This window comes from Oncorhynchus tshawytscha, linkage group LG07, assembly GCF_018296145.1.
Source record: "Oncorhynchus tshawytscha isolate Ot180627B linkage group LG07, Otsh_v2.0, whole genome shotgun sequence".
NCBI lineage: Eukaryota > Metazoa > Chordata > Actinopteri > Salmoniformes > Salmonidae > Oncorhynchus > Oncorhynchus tshawytscha.
In genome coordinates this window covers 35821417-35837565 of record NC_056435.1, presented here as the reverse complement: position 1 = coordinate 35837565, position 16149 = coordinate 35821417, and the positions used below count along the sequence as shown (strand labels likewise).

General features: G+C 41.0%; 2 protein-coding genes across 7 annotated transcripts in view; one reads left to right on the top strand and one right to left on the bottom strand.

Annotated features, from left to right (window-relative positions):
* Window positions 1–1043: 1043 nt before the first annotated feature.
* thoc7 (THO complex 7) lies at window positions 1044–7773 on the bottom strand. Of its 2 annotated transcripts, XM_024427026.2 has the most exons (9): window positions 7373–7466; window positions 6930–7225; window positions 6391–6511; window positions 4463–4590; window positions 4240–4326; window positions 4007–4064; window positions 3815–3881; window positions 3419–3488; window positions 1044–1249 (listed from the first exon to the last, which is right to left on the bottom strand). In XM_024427026.2, the coding sequence occupies exons 2-9, from the start codon at window positions 6946–6948 to the stop codon at window positions 1191–1193; spliced, it is 609 nt and encodes a 202-aa protein (XP_024282794.1). In that variant the 5' UTR covers window positions 6949–7225; window positions 7373–7466; the 3' UTR covers window positions 1044–1190. The 2 variants fall into 2 exon arrangements, with proteins under 2 accessions (XP_024282794.1, XP_024282795.1); XM_024427027.2 differs by lacking the exon at window positions 6930–7225 and having other exon boundaries at window positions 7373–7773.
* The window catches only part of LOC112254437 (ataxin-7), a 54163-nt gene continuing 45564 nt past the window's right edge, over window positions 7551–16149 (top strand). The window contains exons 1-3 of one of the 5 annotated variants that reach the window (XM_042324353.1): window positions 14260–14377; window positions 14559–14652; window positions 14841–15376. The gene's annotated coding sequence lies outside the window, so the exon portion shown is untranslated. Of the gene's footprint in view, window positions 8501–14259; window positions 15377–16149 lie in introns of those variants that run through there. The other 4 variants (XM_024427022.2, XM_042324352.1, XM_042324351.1 and 1 more) reach the window with 4 other exon arrangements.

Below are 16149 nucleotides of genomic sequence, written 5' to 3'. Positions count from 1 at the left end.
GGTCCACAGATTTATGACTAGGAGCAGCTTCTATGGAGGAACTTTGGATGTCCTTTGAGCTAGCTAACTAACAAGCATGTGTGAAGAGAGGCACCAGAATTAACACGTTTTACCTGTTTGTAGTTAATAAATCTAGCGTGAAATGTGCCAACTAGGCATATTGGCCAATCTACAGTTGCTATATCCCATTGCTGGCTTGCTTCTGAAGCTAAGCAGGGTTGGATGGGAGACCAGATGCTGCAGGAAGTGGTGTTGGAGGCACTCTTCCCTCTGGTCTAAAATAAAAATGTCCCAGGGCAGTGATTGGGGACACTTCCCTATGTTGGGTGCTGTCTTTTGGATGGGATGTTAAACGGGTGTCCTGACTCTGTGGTCACTAAAGATCCCATGGCACTTGGCGTAAGGGCTAAATTCTTAATCATCCCCAGCTTACAAATGGCTCATTCATCCCACCCTCTCCCCTGTAACTATTCCCCTGGTCATTGCTGTGAACGAGTTCTCAATCAACTTATAATAATTTTAAAGTGTATCGATAACTAGCATCGAAAGGTTAATACATTCTCTATATAATAAAAAGCTCTCTCCCCCATCTCCCTATTTAAGCTTGTAACGTCAGCACAGTTCGCTTATGCTTCAGAGGGGCAGGTAGCCTAAACACACACAGGCAAAGATTTTCAGCTTACAGGCAGACACTAGATTAAGTTAGAGTGTCATAGGAGCTTTGTTGTGTTTTTGTTGTGAGACTAGGGGGAAAAAATGCCTGGAACGTAAAACAGTTCCCATACTTTTAAAATAGCAGTTCTGTTTCGGAACTTCTGTTCCAGGTTTCATATCTTGAAAAATGACGTGCTTATCCGGTTTTTGGTTCTGTTCCCTGAACCGGTTCCAAACCCTGGTGGATACATATACATTTGTGAGAGGATCCTCAAACCAAAGTCATGTTAGTGCCACGGTGAATATAGGAAAACAACAACCCCTGGCTACACTCCCACCCAGTGACAGCTTCCCTAACCCCACTGACATTCTAATGAAGAGAGAATGTGGAAGAGCAATTGACAACTTTATTCAGCAAAAATACATACAGGTATTATAAAAACAAAATGTCAACAAGTGAAACTTCATTGTTCAAATGCAAAGCATTATCAAAAAAAATTGTACCCAACTAAATTACATTGACAGCCGAGATGAATTCATTCTCCATTCTCCATGGAGCTTTCCTGAGCGTCATCATTCTCTGACTTCTCATCATCTGACAAAACAAAATCCATAAACATAATTACAGAAGGGTAGTGGATCTCAAGCGCTTAAGTAATAATGCCTGAAACTGGTGTTTGGAGGATATATTGGTACTGGTGTTAGGCCTGAGACGAAGTCACGGCAAAAAGTGCAGCCAGAAGAGATTATTAGCTGTATTTGCACTACGCTGTTTTCTAGGTGACATTTAATGAAACTGAAGCTAGAAAGACCGCAAACTAACTGCACTTCGTTTGACCTGTTTTCTATTGATAGTGTATACATACAAAACTACCGGTCAAAAGTTAACATCTACCCATTCAAGGGTTTTTATTTTTTACGTTGTAGAATAAGTGAAGACATCAACACTATGAAATAACACATATGGAATCTAGTAACCAAGAAAATGTAAACAAATCAAAATATATTTTATATTTGAGATTCTTCCAATAGCCACCCTTTGCCTTGACAGCTTTGCACACTCTTGGCATTCTTTAAGCCAGCTTCATGAGGTAGTCACCTGGAATGCATTTCAATTAACAGGTGTGCCTTGGTAAAAGTTAATTTGTGGAATTTCTTTCCTTCTTAATGCATTTGATCCAATCAGTTGTGTTGTGCCAAGGTAGGGGGATATACAGAAGATAGTCCTATTTGGTAAAAGACCAAGTCTACACCACTGCAAGAACAGCTCCAATAAGCAATGACAGTCCATCATTACTTTAAGACATTAAGATCAGTCAACCAGGAAAATGTCAAGAACTTTTAACGTTTCTTCAAGTGCAGTCACAAAAACCATAAAGTGCTATGATGAAACTGGCTCTCATGAGGACCACCACAGGAATGGAAGACCCAGAGTTACCTCTGCTGCAGATAAGTTCATTAGAGATACCAGCCTCAGAAATTGCAGCCCAAATAAATGCTTCAGAGTTCAAGTAACAGACGCATCTCAACATCAACTGTTCAGAGGAGAATCAGGCCTTCATGGTTAAATTGCTGCAAAGAAACCACTACTTAAGGACACAAATAAGAAGAGACTTGCTTGGGCCAAGAAACACGAGCAATGGACATTAGACCGATGGACATTAGACCGGTGGATGATCTCCGCATGTGTATTTCCCACCGTAAAGCGGAGGTATTATGGTGTGGGGGTGCTTCGCTGGTGACACCGTCTGATTTATTTTGAATTCAAGGCACACTTAACCAGAATGATTACCACAACGATAGGCCATCCCATCTGGTGTGTGATTAGTGGGACTATCATTAAAATAAAATAGCCCTAACACACCTCCAGGCTGTGTTAGGGCTATTTTTACCAAGGAGAGTGATGGAGTGCTGCATCACATGACCTGGTCTCCACAATCCCCTGACCTCAACCAAATTGAAATGGTTTGGGATGAGTCAGACCGCAGAGTGAAGGAAAAGCAGCCAACAACAGCTCAGCATATGAGAGAACTTCTTCAAGACTGTTGGAAAAGCATTCCAGGTGAAGCTGGTTGAGAGAATGCCAAGAGTGTGTGAAGTTGTCATCAAGGCATAGGGTGGCTATTTGCAGAATCTCAAAATATATTTTGATTTATTGAACACTTTTTTGATTACTACATGATTCCATATGTGTTATTTCACAGTTTGTTTTCACTATTATTCTACAATAGTAAAAATAAAGAAAAACCCTTGAATGAGTAGGAGTTCAAAAACTTTTGACCGGTAGCGAACAGCCATAAAAATGATGATGCTTCGCGATTTCGACTGGCTGACAAAAGCTGCCTGCCTGATCCCAACACATTCATTACTATGGGACATCTGGAGATCGAATTTGAATATTGAAACAATGTTGCAAATGTCAGAGACAGACAGCAAGGTTTATAGAAATCGCCGCTGTTGAAAACTAGATGTTAGTCTAAAATGTGAGAATGTCTAGATGCTTTTTAAAGTGGAGAGTTTATAAAGTGAATGGCTGGACTGTCGAGACAGTGGATTGCGCAGTCTGATGGAACAGAGTAAATAGCATTTTAACGTCATCGATTTAGCCGGTGGTAACTTTTGGAATAGAAACCGCCTGGAATGCAGTAAAAAAAAAAAAACATTCAGAATCAGACCCACCCCTTGTATAATGATCGCCACATAGTCCAGCATACCCATAGCCCATCTTGCCATAGGAGAGCACAACGGCAACAGTCATACTTACTCTCCAGTGTCTGCTGTAGTTCCTGGATGGTACTGAGGAGCACATGGAACTGTTTCTTCCTCAACTCCAGCTGAGAGACAAACAGACAATATATTCAGAAAACACCATAGAAATCTATAGTTAAAAAAAATGTTATTTGTCAAATGCGCCTAATAATAGGTGTAGACCTTACAGTGAAATGCTTACTTACAAGCCCTTAACCAACAATGCAGTTTAAAGAAAAATAAGTGTGAAGTATTTACTAAAATGAAGTAAAAAAAAAAAAGAATTCTCGAAGAGCAACAATACAATAACATTAACAAGGCTATATACAGGGTGTACCGGTACAAAATCAATGTGCGGGGGGCACAGATTAGTCGATAAAATATTCAAATAAAACACAGGAAACGGGCCTACCTTATCTTCCACATTCTCTTTGATGTGAGACAACTGCTGGAGCTCTTTGTCAAGTGCCTCCAACTGCCTGTGGTGGAAAAAATGAAAAAAGATCACATTTAAAATCTAAATTAAAATCGGCATGTGCATGAATACCTGTACATGTTGGCTGCCTCCATTAAAACATGTAGAGAAAAGAGGCCGTACACTCACTTCAGTGTTTCATGGCGATCTGGATGTTGCTGGATGACCTTTGCCAGTGCATCATACTCTGCAAAATTAAAGGACACCAGCGACATTTAAGTTTACTCCAGTACCAGATACCTGTACTAAAAGTATTGACACAAGACTAATTGTGCAAGTTATAACAATAGATAATTTCCCCAAAATGTATATAGCCATCTTGCACTTTAATACATATTTAAGTGAACCCGGGTTAACCTCACCTTGACGATTCTTTCGTATTCTCTTTGCCCTCTGGATCTCCTTTTTGCATTCTGATATTTTATCATGTGCTGATGTGATGTTTTGTTCTGAAGAGAAAGAGAATCAAATATGGCGTGATTATAAGTTCCGACAGTAGAACAGTGTAATGCAGGGTTGCCTAACTCAGTCCAGGAACAAGTACGGGAACCCTTGTGTAAAGGACTGAGATGCCATTTCTCTCACCAATGTCAGTGTATATTTTCTCATAGTTTTCCATTTCCCGGAGGTTCATGTCATACACCAGCAAGGTCTTCCCCATTGAGAATTCACATTGTGCCAATGTACCCAACATCCTCTGGTACTGTGTGAATCTGCAAAGAGGAATACATTACAATTTCACTTTGAGATTGTTTACATAACAGTTGATGTAAACATCAACGAAAGTCAAACACCATTGGTCAATCTGTTAAAATTGAATCGAATTCAATTTTAACAGTTTGACGAATGGTGTCATATATATATATATATATATATATATATATATATATACAAAAAACTGTGGACACCCCTTCAAATGAATTGATTTGGCTATTTGTGTCACATCCATTGATTACAGGTATAGAAAATTGAGCACACAATCTCCATAGGCAAACATTGGCAGTAGAACAGCCTTACTGAAGTGCTCAGTGACTTTCAGCGTGGCACTGTCATAGGATGCCACCTTCCCAACAAGTCAGTTTGTCAAATTTCTACCCTGCTACAGCTAGCCCGGTCAACTGTAAGTGATTTTACTGTGAAGTGGAAGTGTAGCTCTGGGAGCAACAACAGCGAAGTGGTAGGACACACACAAGTTCACAGTATAGGACCACCGAGTGCTGAAGTGTTGCAACACTCACTACCAAGTTCCAAACTGCCTCGAAGAAACAACAGCAAAATAACTGTTGGTTAGCAGCTTCACGAAATGAGTTTCCATGGCCGAGCAGCCACACACAAACTGGAGTGGTGTAAAGCTCGCCGCCATGGGACTCTGGAGCAGTGGAAACGCGTGCTCTGGCGTGATGAATCATCCTTCACCATCTGGCAGTGTGACGGACGAATCCGGGTTAGGCGGATACCAGGGGAAAGCTACCTGCCCCAATGCATAGTGCCACCTGTAAAAGTTAGGTGGAGGCGGAATAATGGTCGAGGGCTGTTTTCATGGTTTGGGCTAGGCCCCTTATTTGCAGAAGGGAAATCTTAATGCTACAGCATACAATGACATTCTAGATGATTCTGTGCTTCCAACCTTGTGGCCACCATTTGGGGAATACCCTTTCCTGTTTCAGCATGACAATGCCCCTGTGCACAAAGCGAGGTCCATTCCCGAAACGGGTTGTCGAGATTGGTGTGGAAGAAGTTGACTGACTTGCACAGAAACATAAAACCCTTCAAACACATATTGGATGAATTGGAAAGCTGACTGCGTGACAGGGCTAATAGCCAAACAACAGTTCCCGACATCTCTTATGCTCTTGCGGCTGAATGGAAGCATAGTGCCCTTTATTTTGTTAGTTTTAATATTCATCAATGCATCAAACAGTTGGCTGGACTTCACTAAAGACCCGTAGATCTCTACATTACTCCTTTTTGTTTACAAGGACCTTCTTCAAAAACATACACCTTATCGAACTTTGCTGTTGAAGTGTGGACAGAATTACCAAACCACTTCACAGGATTGGTTAACTCTTGAGGTTCCTAGGTTCTCCACCAAGCTAGGTAAATCTGCTTTTAGTTTTAATGCCCCATACTGCTGGAACAAAATTCTAGAAGACATTTCATCTTGATGTTCTGGTGCTGTTTAGGCAATTTAAAGTACTGATTTGGGACTTATTTGTGGAGGAATCCAACAATTTTTCTTGGTGATTTGTGCGGTTCTATTTGTGCTTTACATCTAGCCACCATCCATATGTGTATATTCGATGTGTATATTCGTGTTGTATTATACTGGGTGCATTTGAAAAAGAGACCTAGGTCTCAATATGTCTACTGTTAGAATAAATGGTTAAATAAAAAACAAATACATAAACATTGTCAGTCAAATCAACCTCTCCTTGAAAGCAATGATTGGTGGTAGCTAACGTTAGCTAGTAACAACAACGGCGTATCACACAGGGCAGAGCAGTCACATTTACCCTTCTTCAGGAGACCCAGTTGAATTGCACCATTTGGTGAAGCTCTTCAACAGAACATTGATACGTCTGTCGTCTCCAGCTCCGTCTCCATCAATGAGAAGACGTTTTCGAATAACTTCGTCTGTAATGGAGAAGTTCGCAATGAGCACATTGACCTCCAGACCTACAATCTTTGCAAGCTAACTTTAGCTTCATGGCTGCTAAACTACATTCACACTGATTGATCATGACAAACTCAAAAAGGTCCGCCATGGACACTTATGTAAAATTATGTAGTTAGCCAAACACAAGAGATATGTAGCGCCGATCACCACGTACTCATGAAATACTGAACACAATGATTCACTAGCTAGCACATTAGCTTACATACCTAACAAATACATGTAACGGTAGCTAGCCAAACAATGTAGCTGAGGCCTTCAATAAAATATTAAAATGTAAATTTCAAAGATGCAGAATTATTTAAGACAGGTATGTGCTTCATGATTAAGAAACCAATTTCAACACATTGGGTAATATCAAACGATTAACGATATTACCATCAGTTACTGCACCCATTTGCCCAGCACGAAGTTTCTTCTTTGAATAAAACGTTACTTGTTCAAGGAAATATGCTGCGCTAAAACAACTCCGACGTGGGAACTCGGAAATCTTCGACGTCAGTGCGCTCAAGACAACTGGGAACTCGTTAAAAAAAACACTCCGACTGTGAAAAATCGATGTGAACGGCCATCCAACTCGGAATTCTAGTCAGAAACTCGGGCATCTTCTTAGAACTCAGAGCTGAAGATCACTGGCGCCATGATTTGACCTCGTTTTTTCCGAGTTCCCAGTTCTTGAAAGATCCAACAAAGACAAGTTTAGAAACTCTGTGGCACCAATAAACAAGCCTACTGGAAATGCCCCACCTTTATAAAACATTTAAAAAAAGACACGGATTGGTCAGAAGGCCTCGTGCTAATTGTGAGAGCATGCGACTTACATGAAACTGCCCTCTTCATTCACCATTACGGTGCATTTATTTTGCTGAAAATTGTTACTTGGCCCCTTTGACGAGACACAAAATGGCAGCAGTTTCAGATCTTTGAAACCGCGTGCTGGCAGCGCAGCGGCGTGCGTGCTGGTGGAGTGACGTCTGCGTCCCATAATGCATTCTGGTAAACAGACATGGAAGCACCTGGTAAAGACCTCCACAGTCAGTGAGCATTGCATTCGTTCTTTTTTTCACGATCTTCTTACTTTAATATCTGCCACATTCAACAGATTTTCACCTATCTGCCATCATATTTGCACCTCCAACGTCCAGGACCCTTGTAAGTGCAAATACACAATGTTCCTATTAAGGCTGTTAATTACTTATGCTGTGCTTTTGCCAGCTTCATTGGAAGACATGGCTGGCCAGCTAGCTAGCTAGCAAGCTTACTTGGGCTAGCGCTAATGTTAGACGCTCTTCGATTGATTGCAAAATTAGCTACATTTTGGTGAGATGGGCATCTTTTACAGCTAATTTCACAGTCAGGTGATATATTTTGTGTTTGAATCTGTAGTTATGTCATGAGTTATGTCATGTTATTCACTTGGTTTTAAGTGATGCAATCTGGAATCCAACATTCCCAGAGCTAACGTTAGCTAGGCAACTGTCAATTTGCCCATGGTGTCAGTCTGAGATGCAAGTACAGTCCCTAACTAATATAATACTAGTATCTAATATACTAATACCAGAACCAGTATCTGGGCAGAGGAGACGATGAATATGACGAGTTCATCATCTCCTCTGCTCAGATATTGGTTCAACTAATACCTAGCTACCATATAGCTATGTTGTTTAGCTAACTAGTTAACTTCACATAGACATAACGTGAACGTGTTTAACTTCTGTTTCTGGCAAGCTGTTGGCTACTTGGCCAACTAGTTTTTTTGTGCCTTATTTTAGCAGCTAACTTTAATTAATTGGTGCAAATGTAGGGTAATTCGACACATTGTTGAACTTGTGAACATAATCGTTGAGGGATGTGCACTTCACAGTACAATGTCAATGCCACCATCAGCTGTCAGATGACAAGTGTCATTTTTTTCTTTTTCCCCCTCGATGAGCCACTATTAAACATGAGTAAGTATGATGTTACTTTTAAGCTTGTCTCAATGGAGTGTAAATTATGCGTAAATTATGCTATGTGCCACTGTTGTGTGGTTCATATGGACAGTCATTTGCATGATTCTAGTGTGCGTTGGTTTTTGATTAGTGTAACTGACAAACCAAACCAAAAGTAGCCTAAAGACATTGTGTAAAACTGTTGCTTGCAAATCTTTTTCATTATTTTGACACAAACATGTAATTTACTCAAATAATACATTTGACCTACTAGATAGCTAATGTTCTTGATTAGTAATTGTTTTAGTCAAGTTAACAAGTGGTTTCGCTCTATGTCACCCACCATCTCAGATTGTTCTGAAATCGTTTCTGTAGTTAGAAACAGATAAGATTAGCATTAGCATAAGATTAGACCTGCAATGTTATTTTGTTGATATATAAAAAAATATATAATCCCTTTTTGTCCCTAATTTCGCTTAACCCTGAAGCCAGCCGCACCAATGTGTCGGAAGAAACATCATACAACTAGTGACCTTGTCAGCGTGCGTGCGCCCAGCCTGCCACAGGAGTCGCTAGAGTGCAATGGGACAAAGACATCCCGGCTGGCCAAACCCTCCCATAACCCGGACTACGCTTGGCGAATTGTGCGGCGCCCCATGGGTCTTCCAGTTGCAGCTGGCTGCAACAGAGCCTGGACTCTAGGATCTCTAGTGGCACAGCTAGCACTGTGATGCAGTGCCTTAGACCACTGTGGCACTCGGGAGGCCCTTGAAGTATTATTTGATATCTGAGAATTTAAGCTAATTGATTGCACCCAAATTGGCAATTTTATAGGATGAATATAATATTGAATAAATATAGTACCTATCATCCTATTTGGGCCAAACTTTTTTCTATCAATGAGTAAGACATGAGGAATCCAAAGAAATGGTCAAAAGCCACTCATGGACTCTGCCACACCCCACCCCAACCCCACACCACACCAATCCCACACCAACCCCACTACTTGTCAGTTGGCTGACAAGTAGTGTAGAGTTGCGGCTCGGAGTATTGTTTCTTCATTCTATGTAATGTACTCTATGTGCATTTGAAGATGTTTTTTTCCCCCTGTTCAGAGAAATTAGTCATTGAAGTTGTTAGGCTTATGTCCCATCCTACCTCCTGATATTACCAGGTTCTGACCATGAGATTATGCTGTTACTGCTTTTAGGTGATTTATTTATTTATTTTAAGAATCCGCCCCCTCAATGTTAAAGGGATAGTTGACCCCAATTACAAAATTACATATTTGTTTACGTACTCTGTATGCAGTCTATGTACAAGGTATGACATCAACCCATGCTTTGGATTTGTTTACCTGGACACTGTTTCAAATGCTAACATTTTAGCATTTGTGGCCTAAATCTAATGCAAGTCAATGGTACCTATATTAGCATTTTCGGGCATCATATCCATCTATAAGTAATATAATGGAGTTCCACATACATTTTTTCGATACTGTAGGATGATTTGGATATGAATGCAGATATGATCTGCATTACTGTGCAGCCGTATTCATCGACCTGGCCAAGGCTTTCGACTCTGTCAATCACCACATTCTTATTGGCAGACTAAACAGCCTTGGTTTCTCAAATGACTGCCTCGCCTGGTTCACCATCTACTTCTCAGACAGAGTTCAGTGTGTCAAATCGGAGGACCTATTGTCCGGACCTCTGGCAGTGTCTATGGGTGTGCCACAGGGTTCAATTCTCGGCCCGACTCTTTTCTCTGTATACATCAACGGTGTCGCTCTTGCCGCTGGTGATTCTCTGATCCACCTCTACGCAGACGACACCATTCTGTATACTTCTGGCCCTTCTTTGGACACTGTGTTAACTAACCTCCAGATGAGCTTCAATGCTATACAAATCTCCTTCTGTTGCCTCCAACTGCTCTTAAATGCAAGTAAAACTAAATACATGCTCTTCAACCCATTGTTGCCCGCCCATCCAGCATCACTACTCTGGACGGTTCTGACTTAGAATATGTGGACAACTACAAATACCTAGGTGTCTGGTTAGACTGTAAACTCTCCTTCCAGACTCATATTAAGCATCTCCAATCATCCACAATTAAATCTAGAATTGGCTTCCTATTTCGCAATCAAGCATCCTTCACTCATTCTGCCAAACATACCCTCGTAAAACTGACCATCCTACTGATCCTCGGCTTCGACGATGTCATTTACAAAATAGCCTCCAACACTCTACTCAACAAATTGGATGCAGTCTATCACAGTGCCATCCGTTTTGTCACCAAAACCCCATATATGACCCACCATTGCGACCTGTATGCTCTCGTTGGCTGGCCCTTGCTTCATACTTGTTGCCAAACCCACTGGCTCCATGTCATCTACAAGTCTCTACTAGGTAAAGCCCCGCCTTATCTCAGCTCACTGGTCACCATAGCAGCACCCAACCGTAGCACGCACTCCAGTAAGTATATCTCACTAGTCATCCCCAAAGCCAATTCCTCCTTTGGCCACCTTTCCTTCCAGTTCTCTGCTGCCAATGACTGGAACGAACTGCAAAAATCACTGAAGCTGGAGACTCATCTCTCACTAGCGTGAAACACCTGCTGTCAGAGCAGCTCACAGATCACTGCACCTGTACATAGCCCATCTGTAAATAGCCCATCCAACTACCTCATCCCCATACTGTATTTATTCATCTTGCTCCTTTGCACCCCAGTATCTCTACTTGCACATTCATCTTCTGCACATCAATCACTCCAGTGTTTAATTGGTGTATTGTAATTACTTCGCCACCATGGCCTATTTATTGCCTTACCTCCCTTATCTTACCTCATTTGCACACACTGTATATAGACTTATTTTTCTACTGTATTATTGACTGTATGTTTGTTTATTCCGTGTGTAACTCTGTGTTGTTGTATGTGTCGAACTGCTTTGTTTTATTCTTGGCCAGGTCGCAGTTGTAAATGAGAACTTGTTCTAAACCAGCTTACTTGGTTAAATAAAGGTTAAGTTAAATAAAATAAAAAAAAGTGTGAAAATACTAATATAGGTACCATTGACTTGCATTGGATTTCTGCCACAAATGCTAAAAAGTTAGAATTTGACACAGTGGCCAACGAACCCAAAGCATGGGTTGCTGTCATAACTTGTCCATAGGCTGCTTACAGGGTAAAAATAGCCCTTTAAACATTTGAAGTGGGTATTTCTTAAAACCTTTTTCACCTAATAGAGGGAAGCAGCACCATCTAGTGGTTAGGACATACTAACATCAGGAGGTAGGATGGGACATAAACCTAACAACTTAAATGACTAAGGGGAAAAAAACATCACCAAATTCACTGAGAATACATAGAATGAAGAAACAGTACTCTGAGCCGCAACTACATACTTGTTGTGGGTGTGGGAGTCCCTGGGTGGCTTTTGACATTTCTTTGGATTCCTCATGTCTAACTCATTGTTTTGAAAGAGGTTTGGTCCAAATTGGATATTTATTGAATATGACATGAATCATATGAATTAAAATTGCCAATTTAGGTGCAATCTATTAGGTTAATTTCTTAGAGATCAAATTATATTTGAATCGAAATAATATCAAATGAATGCTAATCTTATGTTTCTCATAACCAAAATGATTTCAGAACAATCTGAGATGGTGTGTGTCAAATCCTCTTTCTTGTGCTTTTAGAGGTGGAACGACCCAAGTGACTCTCACTATTCATTTGCGTGTAGACTTAATGCAGCTAATGCTAGCTAACCAGTAAATAAACAAACTAACCTAGGCATTTTCTGGCTCTCTGGATTTCAAAGTGATTAGGCCTACTTGATAGTTGTACAATTTGGAAAATGTGTCTTTTGAATGAACTAGGCTTAACTCCTTTAATAATAATATATGCCATTTAGCGGATGCTTTTATCAAGAGTCTTAGTTATGCGTGCATACATTTTACATGTGGGTGGCCCGGGAATTGATCACACAACCCTGGTGGTGCAAGCGCCATGCTCTACCAACTGAGCCATACAAAACCACGAGATAAGGTCTCTCCTATCATTGCTAATTTTTTTTTTAAATAATACTTTTTTTAATAGACGTATGGACAATTCATGATGTATATCTTTAAATAAAAAATAAAAAAATATGTTTGGTTTCTCGAAATAAGCTTTGTTGCATGGTTAAAGGTCAATACACTGCATCTAAAATTATACCTATACTAAATATAAGTCTCCCACATCCATAAGATTCACTAACCTGCTTTCTTCCAATAATCACTGATCTGTCAAAGAAAATGATTTAAAAAAAAACCAAATGTAACCAGAACCATGCATAATGCACATCCACTAGTAATGACCAACTTCTTGTAGCAGGCATTATAGAACAAATTTACACAGCTCTCATAACCAATCTCTCAAGCACAAGCCCACGTGCTAGTGAGTAACCAGTTAATCTTTATATTTAATGTCTAGCCAACTTGGATCTATTTGCTTGCTGACAAGGTGGAACGGTTGAACTGTTATGAATACACCCTCCTGTCTGTCTTCAACTGTTTCAACAACAGCCTATTCACTTTGTTTATATATTGAAGTCAAGTGGCCTACCTGGTTAAGAAGATGCATATTTGTCAGAATGAGAACAAGTTTCAGCTAGCACATGACAGTCTGTGGCTAAAATGCTGCGCGGTACAGGTAGCAGCGACAGAAACTGAGCATTCATTTTACACAATCATATTAATTGATAAGCTTGTTTCTTGTAGGGTCTTCTCTGTTCTACTTTTTGGGAGTTGAGACATAAAAAGGATAACTTCTCCTCCTATTACAGTAATGTGTTTTCTGTGTCCATATGACCTATTCTGTTGGACCAAAACCTCAAATGCAAATAGCGAGTTTAAACCGCTTGCTGTCAGTGAGGAAGAAGTTCTCTTTCGTTGTTGTGATTGGCAGGGGGAGGAGCTTGGTGTGTGTGTGTGTGTGTGTGTGTGTGACTGAGAAAGTGTACAGAAGGAGCAAAGGAGACGATACCAAAAAGAGAGAATGCTCATTAAAAAAATTAAGAGAAACTATATTCTTGTGATACAGGCATTTGGAACATTGTGCTAAAATATACATTTGGTTTAATAAAATGAAATTGATATATCGCCCAGCCCTTCTACTACGCTTAGCCTAGTAGACCTAGGCTAGTTGAAGTCGTTATGTAGCCTAGGTCTGTATTGTGTTTTGTGATTTAAGGATGTGTACAGGCCTCACTAGTATGTGCAGCTGAACGAAAATGGAAGAAAACAACATTCTTCCACTCCCTCTTCTCTACCTTCTCTTCCTCTGTATCTGTTGCTAAAGCCACTTTCTATCACTTCTGCCTCTAACCCTAGGAAACTCTTTTCCAACTTCTCCTCCTTCCCGTCCCTCCTCCCTCTCTGCGGACGACTTTGTCAGCCACTTTGAAAAGAAGGTTGACGACATCCGCTTCTCATTGACTCCTATTGAGTCCACTGGTCCCACTCACAAAGAACTACCCAACGCATTGATATTTTTCTCTCCTCCCTTTTCCAGATCATCTCTGGAGACCTCCCATGGTCCTTTGTAGCTGAAAAAAAAAAAAAAAAAAAAAAAAAAAAAAAAGCATGGCGCTTGTAACACCAGGTAGTGGTTTTGATTCCCGGGACAACCCATTCGTAAAATGTATGCACGCACGACTGTAAGCCGCTTTGAATAAAAGTGTCTGCTAAATAGCATTTATTATTATAATTATTATTATAATTTAGATTATTCCTTACTTCAACAACTCATCCCTGACCACTGACTGCGTGCCCTCTGATTTGAAGATGGTCAGAGCCGCTCCCTTCCTCAAGAAACCAACACTCGACCCCTCTGACATCAAACTACAGACCGGTATCCCTTCTTTCTTTTCTTTCCAAAACACTTGAGTGTGCTGTCTATGACTACCACTCTCGATCTTCTTGACGCTAACCAGTCAGGCTTCAAGACGGCTCACTCAACGGAGACCGCTTTCCTCTGTGTCATGGAGGCACTATACTCTGACATGGCTGACTCTCTGTTCTCATCCTCCTAGATCTATCTGCTGCCTTCGACACCTTGAACCATCAGATCCTCCTCTCCGCCTTCTCAGAGCTGGGCGTCTCATATTGGCAGGGCGCACCTTCCAGGTGACGTGGAGAGGATTTATGTCTGCACCAGGTCCTCTCACACCAGGGCTCGGTTTTAGGTCCTTTCCTCTTTTCTCTATCCACCAAGTCACTCGGCTCCTTCATATCCTCACAAATGATATCTCTCCGATCACTGCTATGCAGATGACACTTGACTTATTTTCTCCTTACGCCCTTCTGACACCCAGGTGGCAACACAAATCTCTACGTGCCTGTCAGACATCTCAGTTTGGATGTCGGCCCACCACCTCAAGCTCAACCTCAACAAGACGGAGCTGCTCTTCCTCCAGGGGAAGGTCTTCCCGCTCCAAGACCTCTCCATCACAGTTAACAACTCCACCGTGTCCCCCTCCCAGAGCACCAAGAACCTTGGCGTGACCCTAGAAAACACCTGATCGTTCTCTGCAAATATCAAAGTAGTGACTTGCTCATGTAGGTTCATGTTACAACATCCATAGAGTATGAACTTTCCTCACACAGGAAGCATTGTAGGTCCTTATCCAGACACTTGTCATCTACCGTCTGGACTACTGCAACTCTTTGTTGGCTGGGCTCCCCGCTTGTGCCATCAAATCGTTGCAACTTATCCAGAATGCCACAGCACGCCTGGTATTCAACATTCCCAAGTTGTCCCATCTCACCCCACTCCTCCGCCCATTCCACTGGCTTCCAGTCAAAGCACGGATCTACTTCAAGACCTGGTGCTTGCCTACGGAGCAGCAAGGTGAACTGCCCCTGCCTACATTCAGCTCAAACCCTACACCCCAACCTGAGCACTCCGTTCGGCCACCTCAGGTCTCTTGGCCCCCCCACCCCCAGCTATAGTGGAAATGAATCCAGATTATTGTCACTGTAACAAACAGTGCTCTAAATCTCATTGTGTTTTAGGGCAATCCCCAATAACAACACAACACTTGGTTGACTGAAAGTCGTCTGTTCTTTTGACCAATCGATTGGTAGAACATTTTAAACATGTATTTTTCCATATATAGACACACCCTATGTGTTTTCATAAAATCAAGTATATGCATTGAGCTTACGGTTTGATGAAATAAGAATAATGCCTCGAGGGCATTAGAAGAGAAAAAAAATCTAGCCTGACCCAACTATTCTCCTCGCTTTTGTTCGACATCACAGTTATGGTTTTCAAATGCACATTTTCATGAAACAATTTAATTTATAATTAAGTCTTCATATTTCAAAATAATTGTCATGTGATTATTCAAAATTCTATCCAAATGAAAATGAGAAACCTTAAAAGTAACTTATATTGCAGACTATGTCAAAGTAGTCTACATAAAGCCAACAAATAAAAACAACAACAACATTGCAATCTGCATAACCTGATAAAATAAATATCCTATAAATCTCATTGGCTACACATGGGCTGTTTGCAACAAACTTTAAACATTGTATCAACTATTAACTTTGGGTCCAGCCCAAAGCTTGTCTATTTGCACAAGGGATAAGAAGCAGTGCTTGACTTGGGCAAGAGCT